At 48.2% G+C, this 16,275-nt stretch overlaps 2 protein-coding genes across 2 annotated transcripts in view; both read left to right on the top strand.

The window, feature by feature from the left end:
* The first annotated feature begins 403 nt into the window (after nt 1-403).
* LOC133345279 (glucose-6-phosphatase 2-like) lies at nt 404-7,596 on the top strand. The gene is made up of 5 exons (XM_061555904.1): nt 404-1,107; nt 3,443-3,552; nt 4,119-4,230; nt 4,410-4,525; nt 6,472-7,596. The coding sequence occupies exons 1-5, from the start codon at nt 890-892 to the stop codon at nt 7,023-7,025; spliced, it is 1,110 nt and encodes a 369-aa protein (XP_061411888.1). The 5' UTR covers nt 404-889; the 3' UTR covers nt 7,026-7,596.
* A 5,294-nt stretch (nt 7,597-12,890) lies between these two features.
* Nucleotides 12,891-16,275, top strand: part of LOC133345278 (formin-like protein 2) — a 64,878-nt gene continuing 61,493 nt past the window's right edge. The window contains exon 1 of the mRNA XM_061555898.1: nt 12,891-13,197. Coding sequence (XP_061411882.1) covers nt 13,063-13,197 — 135 coding nt within the window. The 5' untranslated portion in view covers nt 12,891-13,062. The remainder of the gene's footprint in view (nt 13,198-16,275) is intronic.

Raw genomic sequence — 16,275 nt, 5'->3', positions numbered from 1 at the left:
GGCAGGGAGACAATGACGATTTATTTTTTCAACTGGAATAAAATTCACCCAAAGGTCAGGATTTTTTTTTTGCCAAATCATCATTCAAGGCGGGCACGCATGTGGCTGATGAGCAATAACTCCACGTCCGTATTATTTACACGCCGCTCTTAATTTTGAAGAGAGGAGAAAAAAAAACCGGCGCACAGAGACGCACTGTGGATGCGATGTTTGCGCGCGCGCACGCACATGTGCGAATGATTTGTCGGGCTACGGTTACCCTGCCGAGTTGGGCATGTGTGGCGGCGGACGGGGATGAATCCGCGCGTTTAATGAGTCGCCCTTGGCCACTCGTTAACACCACGCGCCCATGATGGGGGGGGGGGGGGGTGGAGGCACCGTCCCCATATATCGCGGCGCAGCCTCGGACCCAGACCACTGACGGAGCGCCGGGTTCCTGCGGTGGCTCCAGCGCGAGGCTGCGCGGTCGTGGGTGGCTCGGGGAGTTCGGCAAAAAAGAACAAGTTTAGTCGTCAACAAAAATATTCACCGTCGTCAATATCATCGCCCGTTGTCTGTTCACCGCTGGATGAGACCCCGTCGGCGACATTCACGCTCCAGTGCTGCTGCCATTCCCACAGGGCTTGCTTGACAATACTCCACCAGGCGGGCTCGTGAAGGGAGTTTTAATGTCCACTTAGATCGGTAAGGATTTATTTATTTTGTGCCATTAGCTTCGCCTGCAACTTGACCTGCAACGCTGAACGATTCGTCTTCGTTCATCGGCAGTGCTCAAGCACGGGTCGCGAGTTCGATGGTTGCGTAAGGCAGCTGGCGTGAGTCCTCCCCTAAACACGGCACAAGCACGTGCCCTCGAGCACCCGTCTGACCAACCAGCTCCTCCGGCACGATGGACGCTCTGCGCGCCGCAGGGGTGCAGGTCACGGTGCTATTACAGGACTGGCTCGAGGGCATCCACGAGGTGATGCACCTCATGTCCAGCCTGGGCGACATCCGCAGCGCCTACTTGCTCTACTTCCCCATCTGCTACCACCTGGCGCCACGGATCGCCGCAAGGCTGGTGTGGGCTGCCGTGGTCGGAGACTGGATCAACATGATTCTCAAGTGGTGAGACGCGGTTTTGCGGTTTTCGCCAATTTGGCAGCCGTTTCTTGGGAAGGGGGCTTGGGGCGGAGGCGGCCGGGTAAGCGAGCACGCAGCCCCTCCAAGGGTTCGTCGACTCAAAATCTCGGCTACGTTGGTCGGGAGAGCCACAGTGCAAAATAAGTACGAGCCTATGTATGTTTGTGCCCTATACACTAAAAAAATAGCCATCGCACCATGACGTGTAAAATAGATTTATAGCTCGTCGGATTCCTCCAAAAAAAAAAAAATATTCTGATTCTGTCAACCAGTACCGGATTATCCTAGTAGCAAAAGTAGCTACATGTGTAGTTGATACGAGGCCCGCACTTTCAATGGCCCCGCGCTAAATGCTTTCAAGCTATCAATTCCGGTTCAGTGATTCTGCACTTGCTCTATTGCTATAGTACTGTACTGCCTTCACACTTTATGAATGACTGTGTGTTTAAGGTTTAGCGATTTGTCGTATTATCCGGCTGTATAGCAAATGAAAAAATACAATTACTTTACTATGTCATTAAAACATTTGTGTGTTTTTATATTTACGTGTTTTTTTATTTAGGGCCCCTTTATAACATATGCTACAGGCTCCGCACTAGCTTAATCCGGCACTGCTGTCAACCTATCATATATTTTCTGTGATAACGGCAAATACGGTGTGGGTTTTTTTTTGCCTTTGTTATTTCGCACCACTGGCAACTCGCTCCTTGCTGCTCAGGGGGCTACAAATGCCGTGCCCCAGTGCAGAGCCAGCGCTGCTCGGGTCTGGGTTAGAACTTTGTGTTTTTCAGTTGCCCGTGATTAACCCGAATTCTCAAGGAGTAACGAGGTGATGGTCTCAGTCTTTTAGGCAACGGCGACACGTAAAACGCTACGTTTGTTTTCTGATTCATTCTGCTTATTTTTTTTAGCAATTGGGGCTAAAGTGGTTTTAATGCCGTATGACACACGCCTGTATGGGAATGCCAATGTGTGGGTGTGCACCATCCTGATGTGCTTTTAGGGACATGTAGGAGGTCTTAGAAGTGGTTGTGCGATGCCATATTCAAGAGTGGGATTGATTGCACATTTTTATGTTGTTCAATATGAATATATTTTTCTCATAAGGTGACAATTTTAATTAACACAGTGACTGTGGGAAATTGGAAGGTGCTACTCACAACACTACTCATATCGCTTGTATTTCAGATACAGTACTTAGCTAGGCGCTGTATCACACACGAAACTTTAACATTCGTCCATCATATCAATATTCATCTACTGGACATCTGTAAAAAAGAGCTTCATAACTCATCGGATTTCTCCAGGATAAATAAAGATTCTGATTCAGAATTCCTCAAGCATTTCTTTACTTAACACAGTACACATATTGGAATGATAATCTTAAAAATACTACTGTAAAGAGGACTTTTCATATCGAAATATCATAAAGCACTGTTTGCACAAAAAACACGTACAGGTTTCTCTCGCTTTATGCAGTAGATGTGTTCCAAAAAACGTGGCGCAAAAAGGCTAAATAAGAACTCCACTCACAATTAGCGCTTACAAGACACACAATCGTGTCCAACCGGATAGCCGCGCTTGAGTGAATTAAAACCGCATATAGCGAATATAGTGAATGTTGGGTAGAAATAGGTGAGCCATATTAACGCGAAATCGCACAAGCCGAACCCGCATAGAGCGAGACCTGTATCGATAACAAACCAATCAACATAGAGTAAAAGCCGATCAAAAGAATAACAATAATTTTGATTTAACAATGTAATAATAACAATACATGTGATTTAACAATAATGACAACTACAATCTCGCTGTTGGTAGAATGCAGACAGACGACGATTCAGGCCAAGTATAATAATGACACTCGCAGTCTAGGTTAATTCCAAAGGACCGTCCATAAATGACGTCACGCACCTGGGGGGGGGGTCGGTCAGACATTTGTGACGATGTGTGACGAGGGGGGGGAGGGGTGAGAAATGTACGTCACACCAAAATGCGCAACTTTAAATAAACATAGAATTGTTATAACAACACTAATTGTTGTAACAACACTCCTACAACATTAGAGTGCAGCGCCACATTAAATACGCACTACAATGACAATAGTTTAAAGCGACTTGAAGCATGTTCTATTTTAAAAATGGAAAAATGTTTTTTTATTTTGGGGGGGGGGGCAGAGCTTTGTGACGTCATATTTGAGGGGGATCTGACTTTTTGTGACGCCGTGTGACGAGAGGGGGGGGGGGGTCAAAAATCTTCCAAAATCGCGTGACGTCATTTATGGACGGCCCCCAATCGGACTACATCTTATTGTGCGCAGGGTCATCTCGGGCCAGAGGCCGTACTGGTGGGTGCTCGAGACGCAGTACTACGGGGACGCCGCTCCTCCTCATCTCAACCAGTACCCCATCACCTGCGAGACCGGCCCAGGTATGTGTGGGAGGGGGGGGCACCTGCTACCTGCACGAGGACGCCACACCGGGAGAAGCGATAGAAAATTCTCGAAGACTCCCTGGGTGTGGTGTGCATGTATGTGTGTGCTGGACGTCTTTTGCACCGTGCGTAGACAAACGTGCTAGGTGCGGGGGATGATGCACAGTTCAATTCCTGGCCCATAAAAAAAAAAACCTCATCAGAAGGCACGTGGTGTTTAAACTCGCCCTATGTATACCCTGAACGTGTCTGATCCTCGCCACTGGTGAGACAAAAGCACGTGTGGCGCTAGCTTCAACAACCCTCGTGTGCCATGCTGGCCGTAATAAATTCTCAATTGTAATTGGTTTCCGTGATGTATATGATGGTGTGGGTGCGTTTGCGACATTTCCAAGACGATTCATAAAGCAGACACGAGCTGAACCCGTGTTGGGTTGGTTCGGCCACGCTGCTGCGTGAATCCGGGATGAGCCCACGATTGTCGGATTTCCAAACAAAGCCGGCCTGCTGCAAAGTGCCCGCGGGAACGCGAACGTGCGCGTGTCTTCGTGCCGTGGTTACAGGTACACCATCCGGACACGCAATGGGCTCTGCGTGCGTGTGGTACGTGATGGTGACGGCCGCTCTGGAGAGCGACCTGTGCACCAAGCGGAAACCCTTCTCGGATCACAGGCGGTGCGTGGATAACAGTATTACATTTGACGCCGTGACCTCGAAGCGCGCGCCTCCCTCCCCCAAAGCACGGGGCTCTGGGCGGTCGCCCCAATGATTCGCCGTAGCCCAGGGACGGCTCTGTGTGCAGCGATACTTCACTGCTGAGTAAGGCTTATTGTTTGGTGTCTATCGCCCCGCAGGCTGTGTCGCGTTGCCCTCTGGCTGCTCTTCTGGTTCATCCAGATCAACGTGTGCGTCTCCAGGGTGTTCGTTGCCACGCACTTCCCGCACCAAGTCATCCTCGGACTGCTGGGCGGTAATGTTTTCGGCGTTTGCCCGCTGCTTTCAAATCGAAGCACCAGGGAAGAACAGCGCAAAAAGGAAGCGAATATCCTACAACCTAAGTCTTTCGCTCGATACAAAAATAACAACAACATTTACAAAAAAATACTATTGGCCAAATCATATTCTTTGGTTATTTCGGTAAAGCCACGTTTTCAGGTGAAGACGGGCGCTTGTGTTGCGTCCGAAACGTCGTGATTTATTTTGTTTTATTTTTCTACCTACGTGACTTTACCGAAAGAACCAAAGAGTATGGACTCCTGCAGTCACGAAAGCTTAAAATCAAGATTATTGGCCAAACCATTTAAGCAAGGCTCTTATCGGCAAGTATTGAAACTCCACTGTCATAGCCATTATTAATGAGTTGGTATTATTCCCATTCAAAAGAGACGGAGTTATTATGATCAGTGGCATGGCTATTGGTAGTGGCCGGTTGACTAATTGCTTGTGGGGTCGAGCTGTTTATATATTCACTGGATGGTAAACTGTTTGAGGTCAGCGGTAGGACTAGCATTCGATTAGCTGGGGGTGCTTCACCCACAAAATGTTTGCGTCTTCCTCACCGCTAGAACGATACACTTTTAAATAATCTCGATTGAAAACGTATTTCTTTAGAACTGCATTTTCTATTTAGTTGTGTCGTCCCCCCCCCGCGCCTCCGATTAGCGCGTTTGGCTACGTACGGTGCGAAAGAAGTTCCACATACACACATCTATCAATACACCCTCCGGCAGAGCTCGACATTGCAAGACCCCGCGGCCTCTGACGCGTGAAACACACGCCCCCACCATCATCACCATCATCATCACCATCATCATCACCATCATCATTACCATCATCATCACCATCATCACCACCATCATCATTACCATCATCACCATCATCACTCCCATCATCACACCATCACATAACATCATCATACCATCATCCACCATCATCAGCCCATCATCAATCACCATCATCACTCACCATCATCACCACCATCATCACCACATCATCATCACCATCAATCACCAGCATTATCACCATGCATCAACCACCATCATCATCACCATCATCACCACCACTCATCATCACCACCATCACTCACCACCATCATCATCACCACCATCATTATCACCATCATCACCACCATCATTCTCACCATCATCATCACCATCATCACCACCATCATCATCACCATCATCACCACCATCATCACCACCATCATTATCACCATCATTATCACCACCAATCATCACCACCATCATCACCACCATCATCACCACCATCATCACCACCATCATCATCACCATCATCACCATCATCGTCGTGCTGCTGTCAAACCCCAACGATGGTTTCAAATCGGTGTGCATGGCGTAATCTCACACTGATGATGTCTTATCGGCGAAAGTGACCGACCCTCCACCCCCTCTATGAAAATGAGCTTCGAAGCACGCAGCGGTGTGGCGCATATGCCACGTTTGTTTGCGACGATGATGATGAAACTGTAATTATTGCCGATGACTTCGAATCAAAGTGGCCGCGGAGCAATTGCTGCCGCAGCAATAAAACTGTGTTAAAAGTCTAAAGTCTCTGAAAACGTAAATTTCGATTTAAAGCTTTCGTGACTGCAGGGATTCATCTTCTTGGTTATTTCGGTCAAGTCACGTAGAATGGAAATAATAAAATAATAAAAATAAAACATAATAAAATAATTCTCACGACGTCTGCTTGCGTTGTGGCCGAAACATCGTGAGAATAGTTTTATTATGTTTTATTTTTATTATTTTATTATTTCCATTCTACATGATGACTTGACCGAAAGAACCAAGAAGATGAATCTCTGAAAACGAGTAAAGAACATTGCTCCACGGCCTTTCTCACTCGTCGCCCACCGCTCCTCGGCGGCGTTGACTTAGGCCCCCTTCCCCCTCGCAGGAATCCTCGTTGCCGAGGCGTTCGGCCGCGTGCGCCTCATCCACGGCGCGCGGCTGCACGCGCACGCCGCCCTCTGCGCGCTGCTCCTGCTGGTGGCCATCCTCGTTCACGACGGCGCCGCGCGCCTCGCCCACGTCGACCTCGACTGGTCGGTGGAGCTCGCGCGCAAGCGCTGCCTCCGCGCCGAGTGGGTCCACGTGGACACGACCCCCTTCGCCGGTCTGGCCCGGGGGCTGGGCGCGCTCTTCGGCCTGGGGTTGGGTCTCCACGTGCGCGACCGCTTCGTAACGGGAGCCTCCTCCGAGGTTGGCGATGAGAAGGAGGAGGAGAGGGTGGCGGCGGCATCGCCGGCGTTTCAAGGCTGCTGCATTGCCGCGTCACTGCTGGCCGTGCACGTCCTCGAGTGGATCGTCCCCATGCCCCAGAGGGCCGGTGGTCTCTTTTACTTTGTGGCCTTCTGCCGCAGCGTCCTGGGGCCCGTCGCCGTGGTGGCCGCGACGCCCTACTGCGTGCGCATGCTGGTCGAGCCATTGGCCAAAGTGAAGGGGTCCTGATGGCCCAGGGGATGAGGACCGGCCTTGTGTCTGATCGACTTGAATCGTAGCTCTTTTTCGTCGTTTTTTGTTTTTTTATAACGTCATCTTCTATATATGCGCACCTTAAGGTAGGATGTCTGTGAAGGAGGTTTTCAAGCGAGGGGTGCTGCTTTCATGCGTTGAGCGTAACCGTGTAATGGTCACGTGGATGATCGTTTTAGTTCTCGTAGTGTGGAAATTGATTGTAGTTGTGATTTGCACATTGCGCGCGTTATTTTAAATGCCTTGCAGATGTCCTCTGCACCATTTTGTCATATGTTATTGTTACATTTTCGTAATCCAGGTCTGCCTTAAAAAAAATAGACGTCTTGTCTCCAAGGGCTCTCACTTGATTCAACGTGAAAGGCTACCGAGCCGCTGCATGTATATGTTAATATTAAAAAAAACAATATTCCGCTTGCGCCTACACAATTGCCACAGTCGTTGTTGATCTTCTTGGTTCTTTCGGTAAAGTCACGTAGAAGGAAAATAATAAAATAATAAAAATAAAACATAATAAAATAATTCTCACGACGTTTCGGCCACAACGCAAGCAGCCATCTTCAGGTGGAGAACAGGTCTGTCGAGACTCTGCCTTCTCGACAGACCTGTTCTCCACCTGAAGACGGCTGCTTGCGTTGTGGCCGAAACGTCGTGAGAATTATTTTATAATGTTTTATTTTTATTATTTTATTATTTTCCTTCTACGTGACTTTACCGAAAGAACCAAGAAGATGAATCCATGCAGTCACGAAAGCTTTAAATCGAAAGTCGTTGTTGAGTTTCGTGGGGTCATGATGAATGCACTCTTAAGGGTTCTACGCAGCTTGGCCCAATAACACAATCACAACCTCCCCTGCGGGTTCAACTACAGTGTCCACCGCCCAGACAGACGTTGACATTTCTCACTGCATGGAGTCGATGGCAAGACCTCTCATGCACAGGGATGGCTTGATCAGACTCTACTTCGAGGACACGGCAGTCTAATCTCGGGTTTCCCAAGCCCAGGTAGACATCATGATAATTTCAACTTGTAACGCGTCGCAGGGAACAACTCAAAGGCGCGAGGAGACAGGCAACGAGGAAGGGCAGCAGCCGCGCAATGAGCCGGCACCAACAATTGCCCAAACTCTGCGATCCTCTATGTCAATGCGATTTGGGCCAGTTAATGAGTGTTTACACGACATATACACGTGGCTGTATTTAATACTTGGCAGTGGCTGGATAAAAGCTTCCACCACCAGACGGTTAGGGGAGCCGATCTGTGTCTGCCACCAGAATTGGTGTTAGTTTGTTGTTACGTCTACTGGTCTCCCGGCTCCAACGAGCAATGGAACAGAGCTTTGTTCCATAGATGCCCCCGAGACAGCCATGGAAAGTCCACATTTTATAGCCTCGTTCTGTTGAATAAAAAAAACTGTAAATTGTTGACCTCACAGTTATGATGGCCCCAAGTCAACTCCAAACCAGATTTTTGTACACACATTGCAATGTATTACAATCATAAGTCAAGCCATTTTCACGTGTCATTTGCAACTCGAGAAGATGCTGGATGTAATTACAAGCGAAACGTCGTACTCAAAAATTGTAAATGTTGTGGATTCACTCTTCAACACACCGTTGGGCTAAAGTAGTGAACTATTTGTCTCTTGTCAACAGTGACACTTTTTTACTGATTGGCCGTGTCGGGTGGTGGAGGGTTACGACACATTTATAAATAACGCGATCTAACCCAAAAACGTTATTATGAATAATATTGGTCGCGAAAGCCGACGTGTTAAAGTGAATGTTGTTGTCTGTTTATGTATATCTTTGCACATGTACGTACACACAGGCAAATGCATCATTGGTGGCTGTAATGCAAACATAATACGTAATAAAATTGCTCTGAGGTGGGCCAAAAAGCACGGTCTTGCGACATTGCTTCGATACCGTCAATAGAGATGCGCACCATCCTGTGCTTGAGAGGCGATAGACACGTGTTGTGTATGTGTGTATGTGTGTTGAACTTCTTTCGTACCGTACGTAGCCAACCGTGCTAATCGGCAGGCTAACGTTGAGTGCGAGCGTTGTGTTAACCTCCTTCCCACTGATGAAGCTTCAGGAGCCATACACTGCACTGGACGTCTCTGACAAAGCGCTTCACAGCTCTTCGGATTTCTCCGGGACAAATAAAGATTCTGATTCACAAATTATGACAGCCATCAGCGCCGTCATCATCACGACTCGCCACTGTCAACCCCCGGGGTCACCACGGGATCAGGCGATGCCCATGTCCGTTGGACGACAACAATTCTCCATGCCTTCCTGTCCACCCACATTTTATCTGTTTATACTCTCAATTTTTGCGCTCTCTATCCTGAATCCTGCATGTAGTGTGGTGTAGAAGGTGTATATCCAGCGCCGGCAGGCACATTCCAAAACGAGGTTCGTTGTGCACGTTCTATCTGTAACTCACAACAGAATTCTCATTCATAATAAAGGTTTTGGGTTAGATCGCGTTATTTATAAATGTGTCGTAACCCTCCACCACCCGACACGGCCAATCAGCACAAAAAGTGTCACGTTTGTCAACGTGACACTTTTTTGAGAGCGCAGAAATTGAGTGTCACGTTTGTGAACGTGACACTTTTTTGCTGATTGGCCGTGTCGGTGGTGGACGGTTGTGACACATTTATAAATAACGCGATCTAACCCAAAAACGTTTATTATGAATAATATTGGTGGCGAAAGCCTCACACGTGTTAAACACAATTCTCATCATCATCGTCATCAGGCTTAGTATGATCGGTAGAAGCGATAATGCATCGCCGCAGCTTCCTGCCCACCTCTTCTAGCTCTGGGCGTCGACAGCCCCTTTGTAGAGCACGAGCTGACACGATTACCCAAGCACACCCCGGGTAACAAGGAATCCCCTCTCCCATCAACGAGGTGATCATTGTAATCGTTCCCACAGGCAGATGAGATGCACCTGCTTCCAAACAGTCAATCCCACTCGATGCCGTGTGGGTGGGCTTCACACAAGCCACGCGACTTGGACTTCCCGAAATACAGAGCCAAGTTAGGGGCCGGACATAAATGACGTCACGCGATTATGGACGATTTTTGACTCCCCCCCCCCCCATCGTCACACGGCGTCACAAAAAGTCAGACCCCCCCTCCTCAAATTTGACGTCACAAAGCTCTGCCCCCCCCCAAAAAAAATAAAACATGCTTCAAATCGCTTTAAACTATTGTTCTTATAATGTGTATTTAATGTGGCGCTGCACACTGATGTTGTAGGAGAAAACATTTATTACAAAGTCTATTTAATTAAGTAGAACGTGTTGTCTATATTTATTTAAAGTTGCGCACCATTGAGGTGACGTCACATTTCTCAACCCCCCCCCCTCGTCTCACATCGTCACAAATGTCTGACCCCCTCCGCCCACAAGGTGCGTGACGTCATTTATGGACGGCCCCTTATGCTGCCCAGCGGGCCGGGTCGAACACAGCAGGCAACCCACCCCGGTTGTACTTGGCCTACTTTTTAGACTGTTTCCCCCCTCTCGATCCCCAAATCAAAATGAAACCATCTTGGCGAAATTTTTTTCCTCCAACAACTTTGCTGGTGAACGTACCCTGCTCTTTGGTTCTTTCGGTAAAGTCACGTAGATGAAAAATACAAAAAAAAATGAAAATAACTACATTAAATCATTAAATCGCTTGTCACAAATATCTCTCTCTATTCACTACAATTAATTTTCCTGTGGCTGTTCCACCTGATGACGGAAGCTCGTGTTGCCTTCGAAACGTCGTGATTTAATTTAGTTATTTTAATATCATTATTTTTATTATTATTTGTATTTTTCATCTACGTGACTTTACCGAAAGCACCAAAGAGTATGGATCCTTGCAGTCACGAAAACTCCAAATCTATAATTCACCGTACCCTTCCTCGCACGAGCCCTCGGCTGCGGTGTGCCACGTTCCATCGAGCGCGATTGAGATGATTCTGGAGGCCGAGGGGCCTTGGAGACGTTCGTGACGAGGCTCAGGATTCTTTGCTCTCCACGTGGTGGTGCTGTTTCCACGTGAAAGTGGAACTTGCTGAACCCACGGCGGGCAGGCCCACACCGAGCAATGGGACTTGAAGCGCTGTGCAGGGTGGTCCAGACGTCTCGCGGCTCCCATTGAACTCCCTACAACGAAATGTTTTTCCTCTACCGATGGGTGTGAAAACAGAAATGAATGAGCAGAAAGGGGAGAGAAACAACGTTAGGGGTAAATTAATGGGGGGGGGGGGGGATCACAAGACATCTGGAACCACCCTCTGCTAGCAACAAAGTACAGGGGTTGTGAACAAACACACCATTAGAATACTGTACGATAGAAAAAGCTCTTCTAAAAAAAGGTGCATTGCCCGAAACGACGGGCCTGTTAGTACCGTAATAGTGGTATGTTAAAAGTGCGTGTGTCAATAACGAATGTGGTGAGGTTTTTTTTGAGTGATGGTGTGATCGTAACGCGGGCGTGTATTTGTTGAGTCTGGAATGACTCACGTCTGTCCACGTATAGAAGCCACATTGTGGAGTTAAAATAATAGCAGGCGTCAGCTGGCGGAGATTCCACAGTCACCGATTAAAGAAGAAGGGCCGACTCTGCCACGCACACGCCTCTGCCATCACACGCAACATATATCTTAGGGTCCGTCCATAAATGACGTCACGCACCTGGGGAGAGGGGGGGGGGGTCAGACATTTGTGACGATGTGTGACGAGGGGGGGAGGGGTTGAGAAGTGTGACGTCACATCAAAATGCGCAACTTTAAATAAATATAGACAACACGTTCTACTTAATAAATAGACTTTTTAATAAATGTTTTTTCCTACAACGTCAGAGTGCAGCGCCACATAATATACGCACTACAATGACAATAGTTTAAAGCGATTTTAAGCATGTTTTATTTTGGGGGGAGGGGGGGGCAGAGCTTTGTGACGTCATATTTGAGGGGGGGTCTGACTTTTTGTGACGCCGTGTGACGATGGGGGAGGGGGGGGGGTAAAAAATCGTCCAAAATCGCGTGACGTAATTTATGTCCGGCCCCTTATACAACTCATGAGCCGCGCGACCCTCGGCTGGGAGCGCATCATTTCAGCAGCCAACTCCGCGGCGGCTTCGACGCACTAGTGGCTCATCAGCACCGCCTGGCCCACCCTAATCAACAGCGGTGAACTGCCGATCTCATTCGCAAGGACCTCCCCCACTTACATTATCATGGGGCTCTCAGTTCAACGCAAAAGTCACGTAACGTAATAGGTGACATATTTCTGCAATGCATAACTGTAGTAGGATTCATATTCTTGGTTCTTTCGGTAAAGTCACGTAGAAGGGAAATAATAAAATAGCAAAAATAAAACATAATATTTTTTATTATTTTATTATTTCCCTTCTACGTGACTTTACCGAAAAAAACAAGAATATGAATCCCTGCAGTCACGAAAGCTTTAAATCGAAATGTAATAGGGTTTGTTCGGATTCCACACTTCAGGTGGCCATTTGGACACTTTTAGTCGCTGGATTTTGCAGGTACTGGCTGGCACCTGTACGACACACGCGAGAATATTAACAACGGCCTCAAAGCCTCCTTCCGGAGCCCCCCCCCCACTCCCCCTGAAAACGAGTGACGGCCACAGCTACACGTGGTCTCACGAGGAGACGCACCCGGGCCCCCCCACTTGAGTGTATCCACCAAGGCAGGGGTGATGGTCCCGCCCGCTCCCTGTGACGACGCTTTCCGCTCGTCACGACACGCGGCTCAGGAGGCGTCGCCTCCTCCTCCTCAGCCGAGCAGGAGCAGAATGGGCGAGCTGCCGTGAAGACGCGACCCCGACTTGAACCTGGGGGTGGCGTGGCGCGGGAGCAGGAGAGACCACCGGGGCTTCCAGAAGGAAGAGCCAAGCGGCAGAGAGAGAGAGAGAGCCGGCGAGATCGAAGAGACCCAGGCAGGCCGGACGAGGTGATTAAGCACCTAGCCATGGGGAACGCCGGGAGCGTGGACGTCCTGCAGGGCAGCGCTGCCCCGGAGCCCCGGGTTCTCCACGGGCAGCCGCCTCCTCGCCTGCCCATGCCCAGCGAGGAGGAGCTGGAGATGCGCTTCGCTGCCGTGCTGGTGAGTGCCCCGTGGGGTTCCCCTCGACGACCCCTCTCCCCCCTCCCCCTGGATCGATCCTGATAAGGGACCCCCCTCGCCCCCCACCCACGCCTCTAGACCCCTCGTGGTTTGGTTGTTTTGATGTCTCGCTGGTGTTGGAGTGATCGCCGCAAGTGACGCGTTGAGTGGCATGGGTGACTATTTGATCCATCCTGGAGTTTTGCAACCGGCAACATCACCGTCATCATCAGCATCATCAGCAACATCGTTATCAGTAGCATTGTATAATGCTCATCGTGGTATGTTCTTTTTTAATCAGTAGCATCACAACTTCAGCAGCAGGAGCACGAGTATCATCATCCTTGTCATTAGCATCATCATGATCATCATCGGTATCATCCTCGTCATCATCAGTGACTCGTTAACTCTCCTGGGCCACCAAATCTTTTTACCGGGTGGGCAAGTTACTTTGTTGTGTGACCCGTTAACTTTTTTTTTCAAAGTGGCCACCTCCCAGTGACACAATGCTTCTCCTGTGTGACCATTTCACCACCCTGTAGTGACACCACTGACTACTGCCTAGAGTTCTAGATTTGAAGCTTTCGTGACTGCAAGGATTCAAACACTTAGTTCTGATTTTATTGTTTTATTTTTATTAATTTAAATTTAATTTTTTACCTACGTGACTTTACCGAAAGAACTAAGTGTATACTGCCTAGAGACCACACGTCATTGCCTGTCTCTGGGTGGCACAATAACCCTTCTGGAGTGGGCCGACTGACCCTCCCGAGTGAACCTACTGGGCGATTCACTGTCCTTACTGTGGACTATTTGACGTGGGTCCTCAGTCAGACCCAAGTGTTGACCGAGGGGCGTTTATCGACCGTTGTAGCACATTTACTGTTGCGTATCTTGCCCACACTTCCTTGTTTTGTAGCGCAGAGTTGCACACAAGGAAGTCAAACTAAATGTGTTCAGTTTGTTGTCCTTTCCCCCGCACCTCCGATTCGCACGGTTGCCTACGTAGGGTGCGAAAGAAGATCCACGTACATACATACGTATAACTGTCCTGTAAAAGTGCTGCGCAGTTGGGAACAAGTGGGGCTATCAGAATATACTTTGAAATTGCAGGTAACGAGTTAAGCGAATGACGGTGACCTCTATTGAAGGTAACACGTTAATGAGACGCGTGGAGTCCATTGCATTATTCAGCGCAGTGCGTGATGTGTTAATGAGAGGGACGTAGTCCCCCCGCACTCCACCACCCGTGCTCTCGTGAGAATCTGGACGCTGTGGGTACATTCTGGCGAAATCAGAGACAGTGACGGATCGTGAGTCAACCGCGCGGTTACGAGGGCGAGTGCCGCTTGGAACAAATGGGAACAAAAAAATGAACCCGTAAAAACAAAGTTTTTCACTATAAATCCTTTATATGCGTGTTCAATGGGCCACAACCCAGCCCACATTGGTTTGAGATGGCTGCCACCTATGGGTCAGATGATTGCCTGCCACCATTAAGCAATTGGTAATTAAATATAAAAAAATTACCTAAAAAGTGTAAAAAAAATTTAAAAAAATTTCACGAAAAGAAATTGTCACGCACAACGAGTCTGTGTGCAAAATGTCAGCTCGATTGGATCACGGGAAGTGGGTTAAAAAACGACCGAAAGATTTGCACGGTCCTAAGCGCGCAAGCAAGCAAGCAAGTGAACTTAATATAAAGGATTTTAAAACATCGTCAGCCCCCACGTCTGTTTAGCCACCCGCCAAGTCGCGTTTCGGATGAAATCGTAGCCGCGTTTTTGGGGTATTCTCTACGACGCTGGATCGGTTCCATTTCCATGGCAAGTGGAGTGTCACATCGGCACAACAAAACCAACACGCACACGCACCTGCCCCGATCGTTACTCATTCCGTGATCTTTAACGGAAGCCGTGCACCCCTTTCGTTCCCAATCGTTAGACAAATGCACACCGTCAATAAATACAAAGGGGTTGAGGAAAGAGAGTGAGTTGCACTCACGTGCCCGTTCTTGATTTGTCTTTTCGACGATTTTCCTTCTAAAAAGATCTGGCCATGTCTCGCACCCCCAGAAAGGGCATCTCGTACTCCCAGGCGGTGCGTTCACCCCAGGTTAAGAAGAAGAATAAGAAGAACCACACTGCTCTAGGACATGAGTGAGATGGCTTATCGATCGCTGACGACTCCCCAACACAAGCCCGCGTGCTCCGATGGGATTCAAGTGGGACTTCAGTTAATGCCGCTACCTCGGATGGCGTGGAATGGCTTAGAACATTAACATTTTAATTATAGATTTGAAGTTTTCGTGACTGTAAAAATTCATACTCTTTGGTTCTTTCGGTAAAGTCACCTGATGACGGACGCTTGTGTTGTGCCCGAAACGTCGTAGTTGAATTTAGTTATTTTCATTTTTTTTTCACATGCGTGACTTTACCGAAATAACCAAAGAGTATTAACATTCTAATTTGTAGTCTGTTGCTTGTTTTCACGCGACGTACAACAGAAGAAGAGTAATTGCAATGGCAGGAACAATGTCTAACACCTGTAATATTGATACAGTGTGTGTTTGTATATATATATTGCACATTAGTTCAGCTTCCCTTGATAAACAATCGCAATTTTCAAAATGCCCAAATCCTGAAAGTTACACTTTTGAACACGCAGCAAAAGTTTAGTCGACGCCTTTATCTGAGTTGGTCACCAGCGGTCAATGCATATTCCCCGCAACGGCTATGTGCTGCATGGATCAGAGATTAAAATGTGTTTTTGCTCCATTTAGAGTTTGAGGTCATTGCATCATTGTGCGTTCGCGACAGTGAACCCGCGTTTCCACGCAGTTTATGGGTTTCTTCGCTTGGAAAGCGATCACAATCCTCAACAATTTCACCTTCAAACTTCCAACACCACTCGACACACCCTCCTCCCCCGCTCGATTGGTTCCATTCCATGTCAGTGGGGTATAACATCGGCACAACACAAACACGACACACACATGCACCTCCCACGATCGTTGCTGGTTCCGTGACTCAATCGAAAATTCCTACATTGACTCATTGATTCCTGCATTCATTGATT

This window comes from Lethenteron reissneri, chromosome 21 (assembly GCF_015708825.2).
Source record: "Lethenteron reissneri isolate LAM-NWPU_2019-01 chromosome 21, ASM1570882v1, whole genome shotgun sequence".
Lineage (NCBI taxonomy): Eukaryota > Metazoa > Chordata > Hyperoartia > Petromyzontiformes > Petromyzontidae > Lethenteron > Lethenteron reissneri.
The sequence above is the reverse complement of the archived record's forward strand: the minus strand, read 5'-3'. Positions and strand labels throughout refer to the sequence as shown.

Coding starts and splice junctions, on each gene's coding strand:
- LOC133345279 (XM_061555904.1), top strand. CDS start 890: ATGGACGCTCTGCGCGCCGCAGGGGTGCAGGTCACGGTGCTATTACAG. Junction 4,231..4,409: donor CCCTTCTCGGATCACAGGCG/GTGCGTGGATAA, acceptor ATCGCCCCGCAG/GCTGTGTCGCGTTGCCCTCT. Junction 4,526..6,471: donor CATCCTCGGACTGCTGGGCG/GTAATGTTTTCG, acceptor TCCCCCTCGCAG/GAATCCTCGTTGCCGAGGCG.